This window comes from Aethalodelphis obliquidens, unplaced genomic scaffold (assembly GCF_003676395.1).
Source record: "Aethalodelphis obliquidens isolate GAN/ISIS:26980383/991018 unplaced genomic scaffold, ASM367639v1 scaffold103, whole genome shotgun sequence".
In the NCBI taxonomy this organism is placed as follows: domain Eukaryota; kingdom Metazoa; phylum Chordata; class Mammalia; order Artiodactyla; family Delphinidae; genus Aethalodelphis; species Aethalodelphis obliquidens.
Window position 1 is genome coordinate 1457258 of NW_020838047.1, and position 24482 is coordinate 1481739.

At 44.0% G+C, this 24482-nt stretch overlaps 1 protein-coding gene across 4 annotated transcripts in view; it reads right to left on the reverse strand.

The window, feature by feature from the left end:
* Positions 1-24482, reverse strand: part of PALLD (palladin, cytoskeletal associated protein) — a 385196-nt gene that overhangs the window by 200188 nt on the left and 160526 nt on the right. The window contains exons 3-7 of one of the 4 annotated variants that reach the window (XM_027096503.1): positions 22647-22713; positions 18364-18469; positions 17203-17277; positions 12957-13098; positions 12318-12341 (exon numbers count right to left, since the gene is read on the reverse strand). In XM_027096503.1, coding sequence (XP_026952304.1) covers positions 12318-12341; positions 12957-13098; positions 17203-17277; positions 18364-18469; positions 22647-22713 — 414 coding nt within the window. Of the gene's footprint in view, positions 1-12317; positions 12342-12956; positions 13099-14701; positions 14874-17202; positions 17278-18363; positions 18470-22646; positions 22714-24482 lie in introns of those variants that run through there. The other 3 variants (XM_027096504.1, XM_027096505.1, XM_027096506.1) reach the window with 3 other exon arrangements.

Sequence of the window (24482 nt, forward strand, 5' to 3'; positions counted from 1 at the left end):
TTCTCATTGTGGTGGCCTCTCTTGTTGTGGAGCACGGGCTCTAGCCGCGCAGGCTTCGGTAGTTCAGGCACACGGGCTCAGTAGTTGTGGCTCACAGGCTCTAGAGCGCAGGCTCAGTAGTCGTGGCGTACGGGCTTGGTTGCTCTGGGGCATGTGGGATCTTCCCGGACCAGGGCTCGAACGCGTGTCCCCTGCATCGGCAAGTGGATTCTTAACCACTGCGCCACCAGGGAAGTCCCAAGGCTTGAATACATTTAAAGCACACAATTATTATTGATAAAAAGGCTCCCTGAACAGAAGGAAAATGACAGGATGACAGAGGGCGTGAAGGAAGGTACCCTGTGTGTTTCTGAGTGTACTGCACAGAGTTCAAGGCTTCTCAATCAAAGAGGAATAAAGTGTGGAAATAATTCAAGTCAGAGCTTCACATAAGATGAATCACTGGGAAAGTGAGATGTATCTGGAAAGGCAACAGGGACTGGGAATTTTAAATTGAATACACATGGTTACGAGATGAGTTAGAAGTGTCCTTAACCAGAGGAGGGTCAATAAAGCACAGGATATTACAGCTGTAAAGGACTGTATGTGGACGAGCCCAAGTTGCTCATTTCTTCAAGTGAGGTCCAAGGTCCAAAGGGATCCTCTCAAGGTCATGGTTAATGTTGAGGCCAAAATGCTGACAGTCACACCCCGTCCCCCACAAGCTCCTTCTTCCGACAGCACAAGGCCTCTTAGCTGTTCTGCATTTTTTCCTGGTCCAGGACATGAGAAACCCAATGAGAAATGAAGTAATAAAAGATTTAAGATGGGAAACAAGGAGTTTCCTGGATCTGAACACTTCAATTACTCTCACTATCCAAGTAACTCACTAGAAACCCATCTGCCCAAGTAGGTGGGCTGTGTGTCCTCCAATATATGAGATACACTGGAAGGATACAAGCCCAGTCCGAAGGACACTGTCACGTGGCCATGACGGTGGGAGAAGAAATGAACAGCCCAGTCTGTAGAGATTTGGGGAAAACCACCCCCCCCATCCTCTGGGAGATGGGCTCCATCTTAGAGGATGCTGTTGGGAGCCTGGGGCCGTCAGCTGCCGTGGCTGACCCCTCCCTCCCTGCACTGTCCTCCCAGGGTCGATGCACTTGAACGGTCTTCTCTCAGCCTGGAAAGATGGACTTTCTGGAGACAGAGAAATGCCACTGCTCTCAATGCCTGAGAACACTTTCCCTGTAAACACTGTGTTTACAGTTAACACAGTTCTGTGCCCTGAACCTACATTTTAAATCAGGGTAAAATCTTATCCAGCAGGGATAATAGAAAGTGGCTTTGGAGTGATGATCTGGCCAACTCTCAGGGTGTCTTCTTGTGTTATCTACAATTTTGATTTTTTTTTTAAGTTATGCCATTTTAAGAAAACCTGAGCTTGTTTATACAGTTGTCCCTTCTCCTCCAGAGGGCCCTTTTGAGAATGAAAAGATTGCATGTTTCGAATCTGACTGAACTAACTTCATTTTCTATGAATTTTCAGGAACACTTCTATTGCATAAAATGAGGTAGATTCATGCACAGAGCTGATAACCGACTGGACAGTCTATATATGGAAGAAAAAAATAAGAATAAAAAAGCACTGGCAAGTTCTTTCGGTGATCTTCAGACACTGCTATGTCTCAGGGACTTTTACTAGATAAAACATTAGTCCAATGCCCTAAAAGTTGTTCAGCTTTGATTCTCTTGGAAAATTTCATCCAAAAGTGACAAGAGGCTCACATTTTGCTGAGAGAAAGGAGCGTCTCAGCTGGGATGGCTCTGACATTACAGGGATGAAGAAAGCCAGCAGGACAGGAGATGAGCCCAGCTGCAGCACTGGATTTTCATCTAGTAACATCTTATTCGAACAAAGACCTTAAGATTTCTGTGAAGTACATTTTGGTGAGGGATGGGAATCAGGAAGTGACTGCTTGTCTCAAATAAAGGGAAATAGAGGCTCACTTATTTTTATTTAAAAAATGTCCTTTAAAAAACGCAAAAATTTAAAGTTATTAATAACTCTAAGTACAATCCTTTTTAATCCAATTTTCCTAACTGGTGACTTTTGATTTGAGGGCATATAATCACTTAGTAAACTGGAAACCATTTTTGCTGATGGTAAATTCTGCTTTCTAAAGTTGCCTAAAAATTACTTAATCATATAAATATCTCTCAGAGGTTAACCCCAAATTTCACTCAAGTTCTTGGACATGCTGATCTCTTGGTTAAATACAAACAAAACCATTTTGTTTGCAGAAACATAAAATGATGACGCAGCAAGGATAACCTTACTAAGTCCTCTGGGTAATGAGGGAACACGTTCATAAATGTCGTCCTTCACAGGTTTCTTCCCCCCCTTTGGGGGCCAGCCTAACTTAAAAAAAAAAAAATCCAGCTTTTACCTTCCAAACCACATGGTTTGGCTAACACAACTAATAAAAAAGGACTCTGGGCTAAAATCAGCAAGATGAGATTCAGTGTGGGTAACTGTAAGCCTTGTATAAATTTTTATAAAGGATTTTTAAAAACTTCAAACTGTATCATATATAGAGAAAGATATTTAAAGTACACAGTTTAAGACTCACGGACATAGAGAACACACTTGTGGTTGCCAAAGAGGAGGGGGCTGGGGAAGGGATGGAGTGGGAGTTTGGGGTTAGCAGACGCAAACTAGTACATATAGGATGGATAAACAACAAGGTCCTACTGTAGAGCACAGGGAACGATATTCAATATGCTAGATGAACCATAATGGAAAAGAATATGAAAAAGACTATACATGTATAACTGATTCACTTTGCTGTACAGCAGAAATGAACACATTATAAATCAACTATGCTTCAATAAAAAAATTTTTAATAAAAATGCACAGTTTAAGGAGTAACAATGAAATGAAACCCTGCACACCCATCAATAAGTCTAAGCAATAAAAGATGACCAATACTGCAGAATGTCCCCTACGCCCTCCCCAGCTGAATCTTCCTTCCCCTTTAGAGATAATCACTCCTTTGATTTTCCTTATATGTTTACCACATATGTATGTATCCTTCAAAAATGCGTTTAGTTTTTGTTTTATTTTAATTTTTATTAGAGTACAGTTGATTTACAATGTCATGTTAGTGTCAGGTGTACAGCAAAGTGAACCAGTTATACATATACATGTATCCACTCTTTTTTAGATTCTTTTCCCACATAGGCCATTACAGAGTATTGAGCAGAGTTCCCTGTGCTGTACAGTAGGGCCTTATTAGTCAACTATTTTACACATGGTAGTGTGTATATGTCAATCCCAATCTCCCATATTATCCCTTCCCCTTTTACCCCCTGGTAACCATTAGTTTTCTACATCTGTGACTCTATTTCTGTTTTGTAAATAGGTTCATTTGTACCATTTCTTTAGATTCCACGTATAAGTGATATCCTATGATATTTGTCTTTTTCTGTCTGACTTACTTCACTAAGTTTTTAAATGCTGACTAACAAGCATTTATCTTGTTGTGTAAAGAAAAGGCCACCTACAGCCTCTTCAATAAGTGGTGCTGGGTAAACTGGACAGCTACATGTAAAAGTATGAAATTAGAACACTCCCTAACACCATACACAAAAATACACTCAAAATGGATTAAAGACCTAAATATAAGGCCAGACACTATAAAACTCTTAGAGGAAAACATAGGAAGAACACTCTATGACATATATCACAGCAAGATCCTTTTTGACCCATCTCCTAGAGAAATGGAAATAAAACCAAAAATGAACAAATGGGACTTAATGAAACTTAAAAGATTTTGCACAGCAAAAGAAAACATAAACAAGATGAAAAGACAACCTTCACAATGGGAGAAAATATTTGCAAATGAAGCAACTGACAAAGGATTAATCTCCAAAATATACAAGCAGCTCATGCAGCTCAATATCAAATAAACAAACAACCCAATCCAAAAATGGGCAGAAGACCTAAACAGACATTTCTCCAAAGAAGATATACAGACTGCCAACAAACACATGAAAGGATGCTCAACATCATTAATCATTAGAGAAATGCAAATCAAAACTACAATGAGATATCATCTCACACCAGTCAGAATGACCATCATCGAAAAATCTAGAAACAATAAATGCTGGAGAGGGTGTGGAGAAAAGGGAACCCTCTTGCACTGTTGGTAGGAATGTAAATTGATACAGCCACTATGGAGAACAGTATGGAGGTTCCTTATAAAACTAAAAATAGAATTACCATACAACCCAGCAATCCCACTACTGGGCATATATCATGAGAAAATCATAATTCAAAAAGACTCATGCACATTGTAAATGTTCATTGCAGCACTATTTACAATAGCCAGGACATGGAAGCAACTTAAGTGTCCATCGACAGATGAATGGATAAAGAAGATGTGGCACATATATACAATGGAATATTACTCAGCCATAAAAAGAAACGAAATTGAGCTATTTGTAATGAGGTGGACGGACCTAGAGTCTGTCATACAGAGTGAAGTAAGTCAGAAAGAGAGAGACAAATACCGTACGCTAACACATATATATGGAATCTAAAAAGGAAAAAAAAATGGTTCTGAAGAACCTAGGGGTAGGACACGAATAAAGACGCAGATGTAGAGAATGGACTTGAGGACACGGGGAGGGGGAAGGGTAAACTGGGATGAAGTGAGAGAGTGGCACTGACATATATACACCACCATATGTAAAATGGATAGCTAGTGGGAAGCAGCCGCGTAGCACAGGGAGATCAGCTCGGTGCTTTGTGACCACCTAGAGGGGTGGGCTAGGGAGAGTGGGAGGGAGACGCAAGAGGGAGGGGATATACGTATACATATAGCTGATTCACTTTGTTATACAACAGAAACTAACACACCATTGTAAAGCAATTATACTCCAATAAAGATGTTAAAAAAAAAAAAAAAAGGCCACCTTCCCCCCGTCAGAAAAAAGTTCAACTTCCCCAGACATTTACCAAAGCCCTCAGGGGTAAGGGGTAGGCAAGGCCACGGGGTTTCCTGGGAAATCTGGGGCTCCCGGGGGTGGGTTGGTGGGTACCTGGAGGGGCTAAGCATGGGCAGGAACTGGACAGCCCGGAGGAATCACTGGTGGTGTCTGTGTCTCCGAAATCTCTCTTTTTAAGGTCAACATGGCCAACTTCCAGATCTCAGCCCCGGGTCAAATCAGAGCACTTCCGTGGGCGGTAACAGTGTTCCCAACTGACCCGGCAGGCAGTGACAGGCCGGGCCAAGCAGAGATGCGACCTGGGGTCAGCTCACCCGCAACCGTCTGTTGTCAGGGCAGGAGATGGGCGGCGGCCCTGAGCTCTCAGGGATGAATGCCTTGCCGTGTCTGTCCTTGTCACACATCGACGTGTAGCCGTGCCTTCCGGGGACGCCGGCCTCTGGCTGCATTTGCTGTCATGCTCCTGTCCTCACATCTTGCTCTGGCCGGTGAATTCTCTCGCTGCAGGGGTCATACCCTACAGACAAGCTGTGGAGGAAAATCCTTGAGACCCTGCAACTCTGAAAAATCTTGACCACATCTCCTTATGGAGTTGGAGGTCATTTTACACCAGAATCTGGAAGGCGTTGCTTCGCTGTCTGTGTGCCTAGGAAGCCTGCTGAGAAGTCCTAGGTCACTCTGATACTGTTAGTTTGCTGTGACCTGGTGCTTCCTCCCCGGACACGGAGAGCATCATGGCCTCGTCCTGGATGTTGTGAATTTCACAGTGGTGCACACTGCTGTCAATGTGTTTTCATACGTTGTGATCTCAGCGGGTCCTTTCAATCTGGAAACTGATATCCTTCCGTTTGGGGAATGAAAAACAAATTGCATGGATAATCTCTCCCCTTTGTTCTCTTCTCCTGGAATCCTACTTATGAATGTGTAGTCTACTGGGGCGGGTCTACCATCTAATGTCCTTACCTTTTCTCTCTACATCCCTTCTCTGCCTTTTTCTCCTACTTTGCGAGACATTTCCTAACTTTATTTCTGCTACCAGCTTTTTCATCGCAAGCACGCCTTGTGTTCTGAACGTCCCTCCTCTCCTCCCCCCTGTTATTTTTTCTTCTTGGATGCGCTGATTTTCTCACCCCTCCGACGAGAGCACTGCTTTGTTTTTACATCTTCTTCTCTTTGCAAGTCTGTTTCCTCCAAGCTGCTTTCTGGGGAGTTGCTCGTGCTCTCCTGTATCATCCCAGAGGGAGGTTTCTTCAGACACCTTTGATCTCTTCTTGTCCGACGTGGCTCTGAGCTGACGGGAATCTGGACAGCAGAGAGCGGCCGTTCGCCCTGGCCTTCCCCGGGGTGTAATCTAGATGGCCTCTGTCTTGGAGAAACTCCCGCATCACTATGGATGGATTTTTTTCTCTTGGGATGCTGCCATCACCCAGAAATGAGCCCTTCGGTCTCCACCAGGCTGGCCTTCTAGAGGCCAGTTTGGGGGGGCGGGGCAGAGGCACGCAGATCTCAGGGTTCCAACAGTCACGCAGTTTTCCCTTTGGTGTCTTGGTGCCTTTCCCTCTCTCCCCAGAGATTTCTCCCCAAACCTTCTAGGTTCAGGAGACCCTAAGTGTCTCAGTCATTTTTTACGGTGCTCCAAAACCTAAAGACATACTGAATAGCCTCCTTCGTTAAGCAGTTCTTTCTAAAGAACGTAATAATGTTTAGGTCTTAACAAGTTAGTTATTGTTTTAAAAAATACATATAAATTGAAGGAAAAATACCCATACTTTATTCTTAGATCACCACAATCACTTCCTAATGGATGTGTTTATATGCTGCGAGGGCACAATCCCTCCTGGAATCAGATGGGACCCAGCCAGCCTGCTTTCACAGTCCACCCGATTTTCACGTGGGACTTGCTTTTTATCACACACACACCAAAAACTCAGTTTCACAAAGATACGACGTCACAGCAGAGAATGTAGGGTGATGTAACATTGGAACTGTTTCAAGCCGGCAGTCGTCCCCATGAGATGTCCAGTGTCACTGTGTTTGTCAAAAATCTCCAGCATCTCCAGCACCTCTGCCGGATGGTGTGGCACCCAGGGCGCCTTGCCACACGGTTTGGGAACCACAGGCTTTACCCAACCCACTTTTGCTTACTCCAATCTTAACCTGGAATCGCATTCAAACATCCTCACCGTGGCCCTCCTACTGCTCAGCACCTCAGTACATTTAAACTATAATTTCCTTCACATCGTGACTCACGGGACCAAAGCACAGATTCCACTCTCCAAGATCTAGGAGGGCGGGTGGCCCTGGAGGCACACTGAAAGTCAGGGCACCGCACTTTTATGTGCACCGTTCCCCAACCAGTAAGACACGTTGGTTTCTGGAGTTTCGATTTTGCGTGTCATGAGACAGTGCTCTAGAAGTAACACGATACAGTTTGTGGCTGTTTGCAGACGTATGAGTCAGGACCTGAGCGCGGACAGCTGTCGAAGGAATCTTCTGTGGCCCTGCCCGCCCCCCCACTGGTCTTTGAAGGATGCAATCAGGGTAAAGTCGGAACGTCAACGAAGGAGGCCAGAGCAGGTACCGTGACAGACACATGTGGGTTCTGAGTAAGCTCACTGCTATGGACTCACAAAGCTGTCTGAGAAGATGGGTGATGCAAGCTGACTTCTGTCTAGACAAGAGAGGAGTGGAAAACACATCAGACAGACCCAGCAGAGGAGTGACAAGAAAAACCTGTTTCCATTGCACAAATGCATCGCAAGGAATGGGCTGTTTCCTTCCTTATCTAAACATCTAATCCCTACGGGGGCTGTGACCAGGCACTAGTGCATTTCAGTTTCATTTCTAGGGCTTTAAAATATCTTGCCCATGAATAAGAAAAAAGAAGGAGAGTGAAGAGAAGAAAAAAAGAGATATATAAATAAATGAGGGGGGATATGGGAAAGAAAGGGAGGGAGGGAGGGAGGCCAGCCAGCAGGGAGAGAGCAACAGTGATCATGTCAGGAAGGGGAGAGAGGGCAGGAAAACCAGAATGCTCAGGTATGTTCTGAATTTCAAAGGCTACTTATATTTTAGCATTTGGAGAACATCTCCGACCTAGTTCTGTAAAATTCATCTCTTGCCTCAGATGTATCGCAGTCATGTCAATTTTCCTCCTCTCCATTTAACAGTGGCTAAAAAACAGCCACAAGGGAAGCCAGTTCCTACGTACATTCTCTAAGGTTGAGTAGTTGAGAGGTCTGTGTATTGGATGCAATAGTCCATCAGGTCATTTAAGGACAGTGAAAGAGTCAATACATGTTCTGTTTTTTTCCCCTGGAAGCATCAATGGTCAACTTCAAGTCAATGTTAGAAAACATTCGCCTAGTAGTAAAGGAATCGTAATCATACCTGGTTCTGTCAGGCAAGTCAGGACATTGTTTAACTACAAATATGTGTCAGTGTGTGCTTGTTCTAAAGTTCTAACTCATCACAACTCATGTGAGCAGTCACTTGAACAGTCGTTCATGCGTGTGGGTTTTAGTTAATTCTCCGTGTCAAGTGTAGATTTCTGAGGAAGGGTATTTTTTTGTTTTTTGGCCACGCATCTCAGCTTGCAGTATTTTAGTTCCCTGACCAGGGATCAAACCCGGACCACGGCAGTGGAAGTGCCGACTCCCTGGACCACCAGGGAATTTCTCTGAGGCAGAGTGTTTTAATGGTCCTGTATGAAAAAAAGGAAGCAATTCCAACCATGTCGTGGAGAATATAATTGTGGAGGAATTATCAGAGGTCGAGGAAGACTAGTGGTGCCTTGTTTTTCATAGCTCCTGACTATGTGCGTGTTTGCCTTGGACGGACAGATTTGCTTGAAGTATCGCTCCATCAAGAATTATCTGTCTTCAGCAAGCGCTATTACTGTGGTTTGAACGGAGGAGTCTGTTTTCTTAAATGCTTCCAGATCGAACCAAAGGGAAAAGGAAAATAGGAAACTTCAGCGAACACAGCGAGGGCAGACTTTTTCTTACGCTGCTAGGACGTGCAGTTTACGAGGGAGGCCTTCCGTCTCCCGCTCTTCTTGGCATGATTTTGCCACATTAAACGAAAAGGCATTTAAGACCATTCTAGAGGTCAGACTACCCCATGATGATGCTGAGGACTGGTTTCACTAAATAATTCATGATCAAAACTATATTCTAGGGCTTCCCTGATGGTGCAATGGTTGGGAGTCCGCCTGCCGATGCAGGGGACGCAGGTTCATGCCCCGGTCCGGAAGGATCCCACGTGCCGCGGAGCGGCTGGGCCCGTGAGCCATGGCCGCTGAGCCTGCGCGTCCGGAGCCTGTGCTCCGCAACGGGAGAGGCCACAACAGTGAGAGGCCCACATACCGCAAAAAACAACAACAACAAAAAAAACTATATTCTAGAAGCAAAACAGCAAACACGACTGAGACAGGCGTGTATGGGGTCTGAGGGGTGGTGGAGGGGCTGAAGGAGTTTCTCTCTTCCCTCCTCACCCAAATACTCCTTCTTAGTTGGTGTGTTGAGAGCTTTCAATTTTCAAACACACACATACTCAGAAACTAAACTATGCAGTTTCTCCCCAGTGTTTTAAATTTTCAGATGATGCTTAGTTTATGATTTTCCAACACAGATCACAGGAGACATTTAATAAGTCATATCACCTGTGTGGGTGATGACACTGGATAAAACACGATGAAAGAAGAGTGGCATGAACTCAAAACAGAATCCAAAATGCAAGACCAAAGCAGTCTTAATCCATTCCACCAGGAATGCCTTCAGAATTTTTGGCCCAAGATTTTAGTATTATTGTACATATAGCATCAGAAGAGATAACCTACTCCATAGATTTGTTCACACAAACTTTCTTGTGGATAAAGGAGATATTTGGTTCCTACTTTTATATCTACCTATCTATCTATCCATCTATCCATTCATCTATCTATCTATCTATCTATCCATGTCTGCCTAGTCTATTTAAAACAGCAAGGTAAAAGATATGCCTTAACCCCCTATAGGATTTCCACATCAGGTCATGAAGGAGATTGAGTCTCAGAAGTCCCCTGTATCAGGGAACAGCACTGTGCAATTTTACACAAAGCCATGTCACAGCAAAACATGCAGTTGCGTTGTTTCCACAGTTTGAGAAGTGACCACAGTAACTGACGTGGGGACCGTACAGGTGGGCGGTGGGGTCTGGGTGTATGTAACTCACAACAAGAAGGTATCCAATTAGCTTCTGCACAGCAAAGGAAACCATAAACAAAACGAAAAGACAGCCCACGGAGTGGGAGAAAATATTTGCAAATGAAGCGAACGACAAGGGATTAGTCTCCAAAATATACAAGCAGCTCATGCAGCTCAATAGAAAAAAAACCAAACAACCCGATCAAAACATGGGAGGAAGATCTAAATAGACCCTTCTCCAAAGATAACACACGGATGGCCAATACGCACATGAAAAGATGCTCGACATCACTAATCATTAGAGAAACGCAAATCAAAACCACAATGAGGTATCACCTCACACTGGTCAGAATGGCCAACATCAAAAACTCACAAACAATAAATTCTGGAGAGGGTGTGGAGAAAAGGGAACCCTCCTACATTATTGGCGGGAATGTAAACTGGTACAGCCACTATGGAGAACAGTGTGGAGGTTCCTTAAAAAACTAAAACTCTATTTTTAGTTTTTTATGATCCAGCAATTCCAGTCATGGGCATATATCCAGAGAAAACCGTAATTCAGAAAGAGACATGGATCCCAATGTTCACTGCAGCACTATTCACAATAGCCAGGACATGGAAGCAACCTAAATGTCCATCGACAGATGAATGGATAAAGAAGATGTGGTACCTATATACAATGGAATATAACTCACCCATAAAAAAGAACACAATAATGTCATTTGCAGCAACATGGATGGACCTAGAGATTGTCATACTGAGTGAAGTGTCAGAAAAAAACAAATATCATATGATGTTACTTATATATGGAATCTAAAAACATGGTCCAAATGAACTTATTTACAAAACAGAAGTAGAGTCACAGACAGAAAACAAACTTATGGTTACCAGGGGGAAGGGGAGGGAAGGGATAAATTGGGAGATTGGGATCAACATATACACACTACTGTATATATATAATAGATAATAAGGCCCTACTGTACAGCACAGGGAACTCTACTCAATACTCTGTAATGACTTATATGGGAAAAGAACCTAAAAAAGAGTGGAGATATATATATGTGTATAACTGATTCACTGTGCTGTACACCTGAAACTACACAACACTGTAAATTAACTACATAATCCAATAAAAATTAATTAATTAATTAAAAAAAAGAAGGCATCAGATCAATTCCAGTTTTTCCCTCAGGATGACACTCAGCATCCCTTCCGCTTTGGACCCCAACAGGCTCACACTGTGCTTTCCAGGCCCCGGTGCGCGGGTGTGAGGGGCTCAGGACTGACCTCGGTCTCTCTGACCAGGAGCCACCTCGATCCCTGAGAAAGGCCAAGCCGGGTCTGGCTCCCAAGAGATGTGCAGCCGGGTCTGCGTGATGCTGAAGCAGAGACACACATTTTCCACCCTTTGGCAAGAAGGGAGTGAAACTGGTGACTTTGCTGATGTGAAAGATACTACGAAAGTAGTCTTTGAGGTGGATGTACTGTGAAACACCCGGACAAAAATTTCTGCTTCTCTTATAAACATCGTTTTCGTCTATGAGGAGCCATAAAAAGACAAGAAGTGCAAGGCGGGAGGGGAGGACACCTGGGCTTCTGGACCACACGGCTCTGACGAGGCCCAGGGATGTGCAATTCCAGGGCAAGATGCCTTTCCTCCTGGTGTAGCATAGGAAGCGCTCATGGGTCAGGGCACATAAATGAGAGATGCCCGGTGGTCACTCTGCTGACATCCTCGGGATGCTTTCCCGTGAGGTGCATTTCCAGGCTGGGGTCTAGCTGTTGGTGGCTTTTGGTCAGCAGAAATATGCCGCAGATCACTCTTTTCTCCTGGAATCTTAGCAGGATGTTTTTTCATCCTGAGCTCAGCTTGCTTTCTGAGTATAACAGACTACAGTTTTAAAAGCCTTTAGTCACTGAGCCTGACCTTCTTGTCTGAATGGAACTTCATGTTTCCCTAATAAAGAACCTGATGTAAAACGCAGCGTGCAGACCCCATGATAAAGAAGATATTGTCTGTAAGGGGGTTTCACATTTCCAGGGAACTGCAAAAACACTGTTCTGCTTATGGCTTCAAAACGGAAACAAAGAGCTATTGAAACCAAAGAGATACATTCCCAAAAAGAAAAAGCTTCTTACCAGGTTCAGCTGTGGATCGAGGTTCTGTTTCCCACATGAGAAAAAAAGAAATCAAAACAGAGCATTAGACTGGGCTTCCGTTCATACTAAACCTACCCATCTTTTTCTGTGACCTTGTCTACGACATGTCTGCAGAAATGGTGAAGACAAACTCCATCAGGGTGGCTTTAATGTGCTGTACCCTGCATGTCTTCCACACTAGGAGAACAGAAATCTATGCATCTCACACTACAGTATATAAAATAGATAATCAACAAGGACCTACTGTATGGCACAGGAAACTCTACTGAATATTCTGTAATATTCTACAAGGGAAAAGACTCTGAAAAAGAATGACTATATGTATACATATAACTGAATCACCTTGCTGAACACCTGAAACTAACACAAAACTGTAAATCAACTATCTTCCAATATAAAGTAAAAATTAAATTAAATATTAAAACAAATAAAACGCAAAGAAAGGAAGGAAGGAAGGAAGGAAGGGAGGAAGGGAGGGAGGGAGGGAGGGAGGGAGGGAGGGAAGGAGGGAGGAAGAAATTCATGCATCTCAGTGACTAAGCCCTTCCCGGTTCTCCTGGAGCTGGACAAGAGGGCTTGGTCAGACCTGGGGGTGGTGGGACAGGCCCCTCTCCTTACTTTTCTGTAGGATCCGGAAGTCTGGAGAGTCCTGGATTTCACTGCCTTGTCGGAACCACTGGACCTGCAGCGGGGGCATGCCTCGGACCCGGCACTCCAGCACGGCTGCCTGTCCCTTGGAGGCCGAGATGCTTTGCAGCTCCTGAAATGCAAGGATCCGTGCACGTCAGGCCTTGGTGTGGTCTCACCCAGCTTCACAACAGAGAGCAACACTTCCCAACCTTAGAGAAGCAAACGCAGGCTTTGCATCGTAAAATCAGGTCAGGAGAAACACCTTTAACTGCACGTAATGAAGTGAGTAAGGCTTCCCATGGGGCCGGCAGAAACGCTGGGCCCACCCTGCAAAGGTACGGCTCTAGTATTCATGGAATTTTACGGTAACAGGTACCTTTATCTACACTGAAGAGTGAGCTGGTGGAACGCAAATGTCTTTAAAGAATCGCACTCCATCTGAGTGTAGATTCCTGAGAGACCCAGACAGGAAGGCAAGGAGACCCCACTTGTCTCCCAAGCTCTGAGCTTGTCGCGGGGCGCCACCTCTGCCCGCCAGCTTCCTGGGTCCGCTTTACCAGGATGAGGGTTGGCATTTTCTCATTTGGAGATTCTGAGTGAAATAAGAAGACAGGAGCACTTCCCCCGCCTGACCTTCCTTGCCTCTTCCCCTGCTGTCACCTGGTGCCACCTACTCCAACTCCAGCCCAATAAATGTTTACAACCCAACAGACCAGAAATGCGTTTGGCTTCACAGATGCAAAGACGTGAAGCTTGTAAACTGGCTATTAAATACCAAAGGAAAAACTGGCCCCTTCCAGGTGTCAGCACTCTGCCCTTCCCCTCTGCAATTGCTTAGCCACGGGCCCACTGAAACTTTCTGGCTATCTACCCTTTTGACTACAGAGTACTGCATCTGATAAAGGACACGAAGAACTCTTAAAAGATGTCAAATATGATCAAGTAATTCACCTATGCAGAGACCCAAAGCAAACAAATTCACATCAGGAAGTTGTTTTTTTTTTTCTTCTATTTCTGTTTTTGCTTTTTACATTTTTCTGAAGAGCCAGCCAATGGTGTGCTGGGAACAACAGACCCTGCAGCAACTGGCCTGCAATGTGTGTGCCCCGGCCCCGTGGGAATCCTCAAAGTCCATGATGCGGGCAGGACCATAAAAGTCTACTGTGAAGTCTGGGAAGGCATTTCATGAGAATTTTGGTGGCTAAGGTCTTTTTTTTTTTTTTTTTTTTTTAATGGAAAGGTGAAGATTATTACCTACTTCTGAGTGCATTCTCACTCCACCCTTATTTTTAACTGTAGGAAAATCTCTGGTTTTAAATTGACTTTCACTTTCTGATCGGTCAAGAAAGTGCTAATTTAGCAGATCAGCAGGGAAGATATGGCCCACGGGGTCCAGCTTGTGTGGACGGATGAATCAACGCCCCCGGCTTGTCCAGGAAGTGTTCACAGCACGTTACAGATGCTGCACAAATATTCTTCATGTGTGAGCCTTCAGACACCACAGGGGGACTCTGTTTGCTCCTAGGATTATGCATTTTGTTCAAACACTGGAAAATCACATAGGTGGTAAATAGGAAGATGCCAAAGACTTTACACAGTCAAACCTCTGCAGTTAGCCCAGGTGTGCCACCTGGCCCCTCCCGGAGTGAGCTTCTTCTCCTGACAGAAGCCACCGTAAACACGGTTCGCTCGTAGGAACCACAATGAGGACCCCAAGGGAGGCCAAGAGTCACCTTCAGAGGCTGACCTTGGCAGTCAGGGTCGTCCACTCGGCAGACTCTGGGACCCCTGGGTGTTTCAGGGTCCACAGAAGAGCATTTCTCGTTGTCAGGTCCACCTGGTACTGAGATTCCTTGGAGGGTCCACCGCTCTGGGGAGAAACGCCACACGGGGCAGGCCGCTCTCCTGGCCCCATGTGTGTCCCTGTGACTCACAGCCCCACTGTCCCCGCCAGCTCCGTGGCTCCGGCTCAGCCCCGGGGAACCTTTCCCAGCGATGTGGGAGAGCACGGATGGAGGCGCCAGTGGACCTACAAAGCCCAGGCCACCCCCTGTCACCACCATCCCCTCCGGAGCCAGAGCCTAGGCCCCCAAAGGACAGTGCAGAGCAGGGAGAGGCGCCACCCACAGGGAAAGGGCGCAGGTGCCAGTGAGGAAGAAGAAGACCATGCAGAACGGGGGGACATCCACTGTCCAGACCCAGGACATGGAGCTGCAGGCACGGGGACACGGCCCTGAGCTCCGGCCACTCAACAGTTTGCGACTTAAAAACTCAAGCTTTGTAAGAAAGCTGAATTCTGGTTTGCTTTTCTTTCTATTAAGCTCAGAGAACGCTTCCTGGTTTTCTCTGGGGAAGGGGGGACACTGCTGCTGGAACCTGTCTCAGGAGCTGGACTGCACTGCAGGGGAAAGGAACAGGGTGTGTGCCTGGGACTGAGGGTCTCTCATGGCCCTGGAGGAATTCCGCGGCCCTGAGGAAGGAAAGGAAACTCTCGGGGCCTCTCCCCTCCCTGGTGCCACCAGGACACGCTTGATCACGGGGCCCTGGCTCCAAAATCAACTGAGTCCCCAGCAATAGTGTGGCAGGTAACACAGATTTCCCGGCCAGTTTCATGAGGCTGCTTGAGAAAAACTCTTAAACTACAGGTAAACGTGCCGCGCCCGCCCCTCCGTAAACAACTGCTCTAAGCACCAAAGGATGGACGACCTCGTGGGCTGTTACACCGACACGGTTGTCGGCGGGTTTGACATGCCTTGTTCTCTTTCTTTTTGGGTATTTTATCCTGGGAGGCGACTTCAATGTTGCTGTCAACAATTATCATTTGTTGCATCCTCCGGTCAATACCCTGTTTATGAAAAGGTCTTTAAGCAAGCTGGATGCAGGCTGGCTTAGGAAAGAGACATCAGTCCCTACATGAAGACTATTCAGATGCTCTTCTTGGCTCCTTGCAGATTTATAGCTTTTAGATGATGGGTTTATAGAAACTGCTTTCACATCTGTCTTTAGTTACTTGGAATTGATTTTTGTGAAAAGTTTGAGGTCGGGGCCCACCTCTGCTGAAGAACCCACCCTGCCCAGTGACCGTGGGTTCCTGGGGTGTCTTGTGGGCGCTCTCTGGGCCTCGTTCGTCCGTTTGTCCAGCCTTGAGCCAGCACTGCTCTCCTGATGCTCTGGCCTTGGGAAGTCTTGACATCTCAGATCCCTAACACCATTTCCTCCTGCTTGTGCAGGAGGGCCCTGGCTGCTCTGAGCCGCTTTTTCTTCCACAAAATACTTAGAATCAAACGGCCAAGTTCAACATCAAACACAAATATAAACAAGGAACCTGTTGGAATTTGAGCTAGATTTGCATTGAATTTAGAGACTGGTCTAGGGTCATGACTTCTGACAGTGTACTGGTGCACAGGCATGGTGCACCTCTCCCTTTACTTGTGCCTTTTAAAATGTCTTTCAAATAAAAAAAAATGACACAATGAACTTATATACGAAACAGAAACAGACCCACAGACATAGAAAACTTATGATTACCAAAGGGGAAAGGAGGGGGGATAAATTAGGAGTTTGGGATTGACATGAACACACTACAATGTGTAAGAGATAGACAACAAGGACCTACTATATGACACAGTGAACCATACTCAATACTTTGTAATAACTTATAAGGGAAAAGAATCTGAAAAAAAGTCTATGTATAACAGAATCACTTTGCTGTACACCTAAAACTAACACAACACTGTAAATCAACTACACTCCAATAAAAAAAATAAAGTTTATAACTTTCTCAAAAAGTGGGGTAGGAAACAGAGAAGAAATACTACATGGGACCATTTCTGAGCTGAACTGTTGACCAACGAAACGCACGTCATCAGCTTGGCAACACAAAACACCAACTTGGACAAACTGAAAATTAGTCAGTTTTTTTAAAAAATGTCTATAAAACTTGCCGGTTCTCCCAGTTCCCTACACAGCATTTTGTGTTGTTTCTTGTACTGTTTCCCAGTCTATTCTGAGCTCTGTCAGGTCCAACGTGAGCAGGGCCACCCCTCTCAGACCCTTTACAAATTACGGTCACACAGCAGCTGCGCAACAAATATCTACTCAGCCCAAAGGTAACCATGAAAAGAGCCTGCTCATCCACTCGTTGTAATTTTTAGACACTGCTCCACGAAGCCACAGGGGAATGGAACCTAAGGCCCAGAGCAGACCCACTGAATGAGACGCACAGATGTCAGACCTTGGTGAAAACAGGCGGGAAACAGGCGGCTGTGGGTCCATCTGGCCGGCAGAGGCACGAGGTGGGGCTGGGAGCCTGAAAAGCAGAGGCACGTGGGTCAAACTTGGAACATACGAACCGCTGAAAAGATAGGCTCTATGACCTGGCGTTACCGGGACGGTGCCCAAGAGGGACCCGTGTGGGTGACAGCACGGCCGCTGACAGGGCTTAGCATTCATTACATACTTACCAATACTTAAATCTCAAACACTAAAAGGAGTCCACTGCCTTAATCACAACTATTTCTGTAAAGTCCACTCTGGGTTAGGGGTTTAAAGGAAATATCTACTATACGTGCCATCACTGAGTAACTTCTACTGGTTGGTTCTTTTCCAGTTTATGATCTCAGATGTGTTTTCTTCACTGGCCGTGTACGCTACACATCACAGAGTGAGTCACATACTAGAATTTCTAAAATACCCATGGGTGCCCGGTAGCCGGAGGGCACACTGATGTTCCTTAGACACACTTAGGAGGTAGGAATGAGTTCACATTTCAAAAGGGTTGGGTTTGAAGATACTCGTCACGGCACAAAGTATCACAGTTGATTCAGAAACATCTAGATTTTAATCTTTTACATTAAAAAAACCTTCATGTTTGTGTTTTGCAAAGTAAACTTACTACAATGACTTTCCAGTCATTTCTACTGCTTTTCTTTCTTGGATAAAGCAGTCTTACAATGAAATAAAAAAGCAGGATAAAACTGCATGGTGAAGGGAAGGAATGCGAATTTTTTTCTGTATTGTCTGTTTAGCTCTTAGAGGACGGGAAAACTTGTCGGCAGATGGACTTTTCTAGTCTTCTACTTTGTTTTAAAGGAGCTAATGAATTTGGCTACACAGAAGATGGCTCATACGGGGAGAATCCAACAGTAATAGCTAAAACAGATGCCATTTTATCAGAGTACTGCCTGCTAGAAAGAGAAATTCCCAAAGGAAATGCAGATATTGATTTATCGGTGGCATGTCTTTGATTAGAGATTATTTTTAGTGCATTAAAAGGAAGAACTTTATTTACCATTTTCTTATCTCCCAGTTCTGTGTCCACTTAGAAAATATTTCAAGGGAGTACTAGTTATATTCTTCAGTGAGTCTGACTCCTTGTAGGCTGTGGAACACGTACCTGTTGAACAGGGACAGACAGTGGCTGAATCACGGCTGTGGTCACCCCTGTCTTTGGAGATGATGATCCTATCGTCAAGGAAACGGAAGTTGTTTTCTTCTGAGCCCTGGAAGATAAGGGGCCAAGGGTTCACTCAGAATTTTTTAAGCAGGAAGTATTCTTTGAAACATGTCCACAGAATAGCCCAGTTTCTTTATGTCTACTCAACCCGCTTCAACTCTAAGTGCTTCCGACGTCAGGACCCACGACCTCCAGTTAGAATAGCGGCGGTCAGTATAGGCACAGATGGCCCCAGACATTAGTAAAATAAACACACAGAAAAAGGAAAAATAGCGCATGTAACTAAGTATCTCAGCTCTTACCAGACAGCTGAAATTACTGAACTGGAAATCCTAAGAGAAAAGAAAATACTTGGAAAAAGGTCAGTCTCTAACACTAAGCAGATACGTAAAACGTGTAGGGTTGGGGGTTCTATATTTAATGCAGAGTTCTCATGGTCTATTTTCAGTCTAGCAGCTGTTCTTTGCTCTGGCTTCTCACTGTGTGAAGTCAAGAGTATCTTGGAAGTTTTCCTTTGGTGCATAAAACTTAGACATGTTTCCAGGCCCAGTTTTGCTAAGTCACGGGCTGTGTAATCTCAAGTGACTCATGTCACTTCACTAACCCTGAGATAACTGACTGGATGCACAGGTGGCACAGTATGTGATCTTATTAAGGTCCCTTTAACGTGAATATTCAGTGACTACTGGATGTTAAAGGGCTATAATTGTTATGTATATACCAGCAAATCAATGAAGTGTATTACCACGATCTCGATGTCCATGGAGTTTTCTACGAAATTTCGGTAGATTTTACTTTATTTATTTCTTATTTTTAAAAAACATCTTTATTGGAGTATAACTGCTTTACAATGGTGTGTTAGTTTCTGCTGTATAACAAAGTGAATCAGCTATATGTATACATATATCCCTATAACTCCTCCCTCTTGCGTCTCCCTCCGACCCTCCCTATCCCACCCCTCTAGGTGGTTACAAAGCGCCGAGCTGATCTCCCTGTGCTATGCGGCTGCTTCCCACTAGCTAGCTATTTTACATTTGGTGGTGTGTAAGTCCATGAGACTCTCTCACTTTGTCCCAGCTTACCCTTCCCCCTCCCCGTGTCCTCAAGTCCATTCTCTACGTCTGCGTCTTTATTCCCGTCCTGCCCCTAGATTCTTCAAAATCTTTTTTTTTTTTTTAGATTCCATATATATGTATGTTAGCATACGGTATTTATTTTTCTCTTTCTGACTTACTTCACTATGCATGACAGTCTCTAGGTCCATCCACCTCACTATAAATAGCTCAATTCCGTTTCTTTTTATGGCTGAGTAATATTCCACTGTATATACGTGACACATCTCCTTTATCTATTCATCTGTCGCTTCCATGTCCTGGCTATTTTAAATATAGCTGCAGTGAACACTGTGGTACATGACTCTTTGAATTATGGTTTTCTCAGGGCATATGCCCAGTAGTGGGATTGCTGGGTGGTATGGTAGTTCTAATTTTAGTTTTTTGGTTTTTGTTGCGGTACGCGGGCCTCTCACTGTTGTGGCCTCTCCCATTGCGGAGCACAGGCTCCGGACACGCAGGCTCAGCGGCCATGGCTCACAGGCCCAGCCGCTCCGCAGCACGTGAGATCCTCCCAGCCCGGGGCACGAACCCACGTCCCCTGCATTGGCAAGTCCCCTGAATTGGCAAGTCCCCTACTATGATTGTGTTACTGTCAACTTCCCCTTTTAGGGTTGTTAGCATTTGCCTTATGTTTTGAGGTGCTCCTATGCTGGTGCGTAAATATTTACAATTGTTATATCTTCTTCTTGGATTGATCCCTTGATCATTATGTAATGTCCTTCTTTCTCTCTTCTAATAGTCTTTATTTTAAAGTCTATTCTGTCTGGTATGAGAATTGCTACTCCAGCTTTCTTTTGATTTCCATTTGCATGGAATATCTTTTTCCATCCCCTCACTTTCAGTCTGTATGTGTCCCTAGGTCTGAAGTGGGTCTCTTGTAGAGAGCATATATGTGGGTCTTGTTTTCGTATCCATTCAGCCAGTTTATGTCTTTTGAGTGGAGCATTTAATCCATTTACATTTAAGGTAATTACTCATATGTATGATCCTATTACCATTTTTTTTAATTGTTGTGGGTTTGTTTTTGTAGGTCTTTTCCTTCTCTTGTGTTTCCTGCCTAGAGAACTTCCTTTAGCATTTGTTGTAAAGTTGGTTTGGTGGTGCTGAATTCTCTTAGCTTTTGCTTGTCTGTAAAAGGTTTAATTTCTCTGTCAAATCTGAATGAGATCCTTGCCGGGTAGAGTAATCTTGGTTGTAGGTTTTTCCCTTTCATCACCTTAAATATGTCTTGCCACTCCCTTCTGCTTGCAGAGTTCTTGCTGAAAGATCAGCTGTTAATCTTATGGGGATTCCCTTGTGTGTTATTTGTTGTTTTTCCCTTGCTGCTTTTAATATTTTTTCTTTCTATTTAATTTTTGATAGTTTGATTAATATGTGTCTTGGTGTGTTTCTCCTTGGATTTATCCTGTATGGGACTCTCTGTGCTTCCTGGACTTGACTCTTTCTTTTCCCATATTAGGGAAGTTTTCAACTAAAATCTCTTCATATATTTTCTCAGTCCCTTTCTTTTTCTCTTCTTCTCCTGGGACCCCTATAATTCAAATGTTGGTGCATTTAATGTTGTCCCAGAGGTCTCCAAGACTGTCCTCAATTCTTTTCATTCTTTTCCCTTTATTCTGCTCTGCAGTTGTTATTTCCACTAATTTATCTTCCAGGTCACTTAACCGTCCTTCTGCCTCAGTTATTCTGCTATTGATTCCTTCCAGAAAATTTTTAATTTCATTCATTGTGTTGTTCATCATTGTTTGTTTGCTCTTTAGTTCTTCTAGGTCCTTGTTAAACGTTTCTTGTGTTTCCTCCATTCTATTTCCAAGATTTTGAATCATCTTTACTATCATTACTCTGAATTTTTTTTCAGGTAGACTGCCTATTTCCTCGTCATTTTTTTGGTCTGGTGGGTTTTTACCTTGCTCCTTCATTGGCTGTCTGCTTCTCTGTCTTCTCATTTTGCTTAACTTCCTGTGTTTGGGGTCTGCTTTACGCAGGTTGCAGGTTCGTAGTTCCTGTTGTTTTTGGTGTCTGCTCCCAGTGGCTAAGGTTGGGTCAGTAGGTTGTGTAGGTTTCCTTGTGGAGGGGACTGGTGCCTGTGTTCTGGTGGATGAGGCTGGATCTTGTGTTTCTGGTGGGCAGGACTGCATCCAGTGGTGTGTTTTGGGGTGTCTGTGACCTTGTTATGATTTTAAGCAGCCTCTCTTCTAATGGGTGGGGTTGTGTTCCTGTCTTGCTACTTGTTTGGCATAGGGTGTCCAGAACTGTAGCTTGCTGGTCTTTGATGGAGCTGGGTCTTAGCGTTGAGATGGAGATCTCTAGGAGAGCTTTCGCTGTTTGATATTACATGGAGCCAGGAGGTCTCTGGTGGACCAATGTCCTGAACTCGGCTCTCCCACCTCAGAGGCTCAGGCCTGACACAGGGTCGGGGCACCAAGACACTGTCAGCCACATGGCAAAATTCACAACTGCTTGGATTCACAACTGCAGAATAAAGTCCTTTAATCTGAGGGCCCAACCCAGATGCCAGCTCTCTGGTGGTGGATCCTGGACATTGGTATTCTTCATGCCTCCTCAGATCTTCTGCAGCAAACAGCAGGCAGGACGAACGCGGTGGCAGTCTTTGCTCCCAGGGAGGATGGGAACAATTTTACTTTATTTTTGCAAAATGATTAAGATACTAACATTGTATGTCTTCGTAGGAAAAACTCAATTTTGAGATTTTCATGACAAGATCTAACTAGAAATAGACTTCATCCAAATGGAAGCCCATTTCTGGCCTAATTAGATAGTTCTAATGTGTACGGATAACTTGGTTGACATTTACGTTTTAGTAACGATTTAAGTAATTTTCCCTCAACACAAGTGTCCCTTTCATACATTTATAACCTGTTAGTTGTCACTGAAACTAACATGGTGGACGGTTAGACTCTGGCACATCGATGATGAAACGCGGATTTCAAAGCTCGAATTCGTAAGTTAAAAACTGTGTTCTAGGTTCAAGCATTTGGTTCTTGATTGACATCAGCTGACCTCCTCAGAGCACAACACAAGTGGCGTCACAGAGCACAACTCTGTTGACAGCCTTTGCTTATAACTGATGGAACTGTAGGTACTTACTGTGGCATGGCTCCAGGTTTTGATTTGAACGCTAAACTTTCACTGTCAGAATCTGTTGAACTGGCACCTGAGTGGAAAAAAAAAAAAGATGTAAGTAGTACCTATAATTGCTTCCAAAGGTAATGCTCTTCACTCAGACAATAATGTACAGACAGTAATGTAATAATGTAATGTAGTCTTATTTTGAAATAGAGAATGGTTCAGACCATTTCTACTCAGACTGTTTTTTCAGATAATCATGTAAAAACAGAACCACCAAGAAAAGCTTTCTTCAAAGCAGTATGGGTTTAGTGTCAGATTTATTACCAGTTTCATTTTTGTCCCTTTGGCCGTCATAACCACGATTTTAAATGGCTTCTCAACTATGAAATAAATGCATGTGTGTCTGTGTGTAGAACATCCATAGTTTTAAACTTCAACTCTTTCTCAGAAGATTACATGGTGTGGATCATCAATACCTTCATTTCTCATTAATTAGGAGATGCTTTCTGACTCTGATATGGCTTCATTCTTGAATAGGAGGGTTTCTAATTTTGGATCATTCCTTCCCAAATTCATCTGCTTCGTTATTGTGTTTAGATTATGGGTCACCTTGCTGGATTTTTAGGCCAAAATGCAAACTGTCCTTACATTTTAATGCTCATGTATTTTGTGACAAGAGATTTTAGGTAATACTTAAAATAACTGTGATGGTTCGAAGTACATTCTTTTTTTTTAAATTTATTTTTGGCTGCGTTGGGTCTTCATTGCTGTGCGCAGGCTTTCTCTAGTTGTAGCGAGCGGGGGCTACTCTTCGTTGTGGTGTGTGGGCTTCTCATCGCAGTAGCTTCTCTTGTTGCGGAGCACAGGCTCTAGGTGTGCGGGCTCAGTAGTTGTGGCTAACGGGCTTAGTTGCTCCACGGCATGTGGGATCTTCCTGGACCAGGGCTCGAACCCATGTCCCCTGCATTGGCAGGCGGATTCTTAACCACTGCACCGCCAGGGAAGCCCCAGAAGTACATACTTGATACTTCTTTTATGAGACATACTTAACTCGAGTTATTTAAATTGTCTATTTAAAATATCTTAATGTAAAGTAATACGCACTTATAGAAAAGTAACCAAGTAGCACAGAATTGCGTGACGTAATACTGAAGACCAGTAGGTCCCTTCCCTGGTGCCATTCTGCACACGCTAACAGTCTGGCTTGTATTTTTCAGATAAATTGAATGTATTAACAAACATACAGTGGCCTCCCCTTATTGAAGGGAGTAACATTCCAAGACCTCCACACCACTGATAACACCAAATCCTGTTAGTACTCTTTTTCCTAAATATACACACCTAAGGTAAAGTTTCATTTGTAATTTAGGCACAGTAAGAGTTTAACGACAATAACTAATGATACGATAGAATATAACAATTATGATTATAAAAATGATAATAAAGTTATATGAATGTGGTCTCTCTCAAAACATCTTATTGTACAAATCTGATGCCTTTTCCATCTTAACTAAGCACTTATGCACGCACTGTGGCTGTAACATTTAGAGTTTGAGGCACGACAGCAAAACGAACATGGATTTCTTTTTCCTTCTTCACAACCTGTCAGACAAAAGATTTGTTCTTACCGTATATCTTAGCAACCTTAGCATACTTTTTTTTTTTTCTTTTCTTTCCTTATTAACTTCCACCTTTCACTTGAAGCACTGCACGGCTTCTCTGGCACGTCCAAACTACCAGTATCACTCCTCTGGTGCTTTGGGGCCATTTTTAGTATCAATAAAATCAGGGTGAGTGAACACGAGCGCTGGGACAGTCAGCATGACAACCTAGGTGACTAACAGGCAGCACACG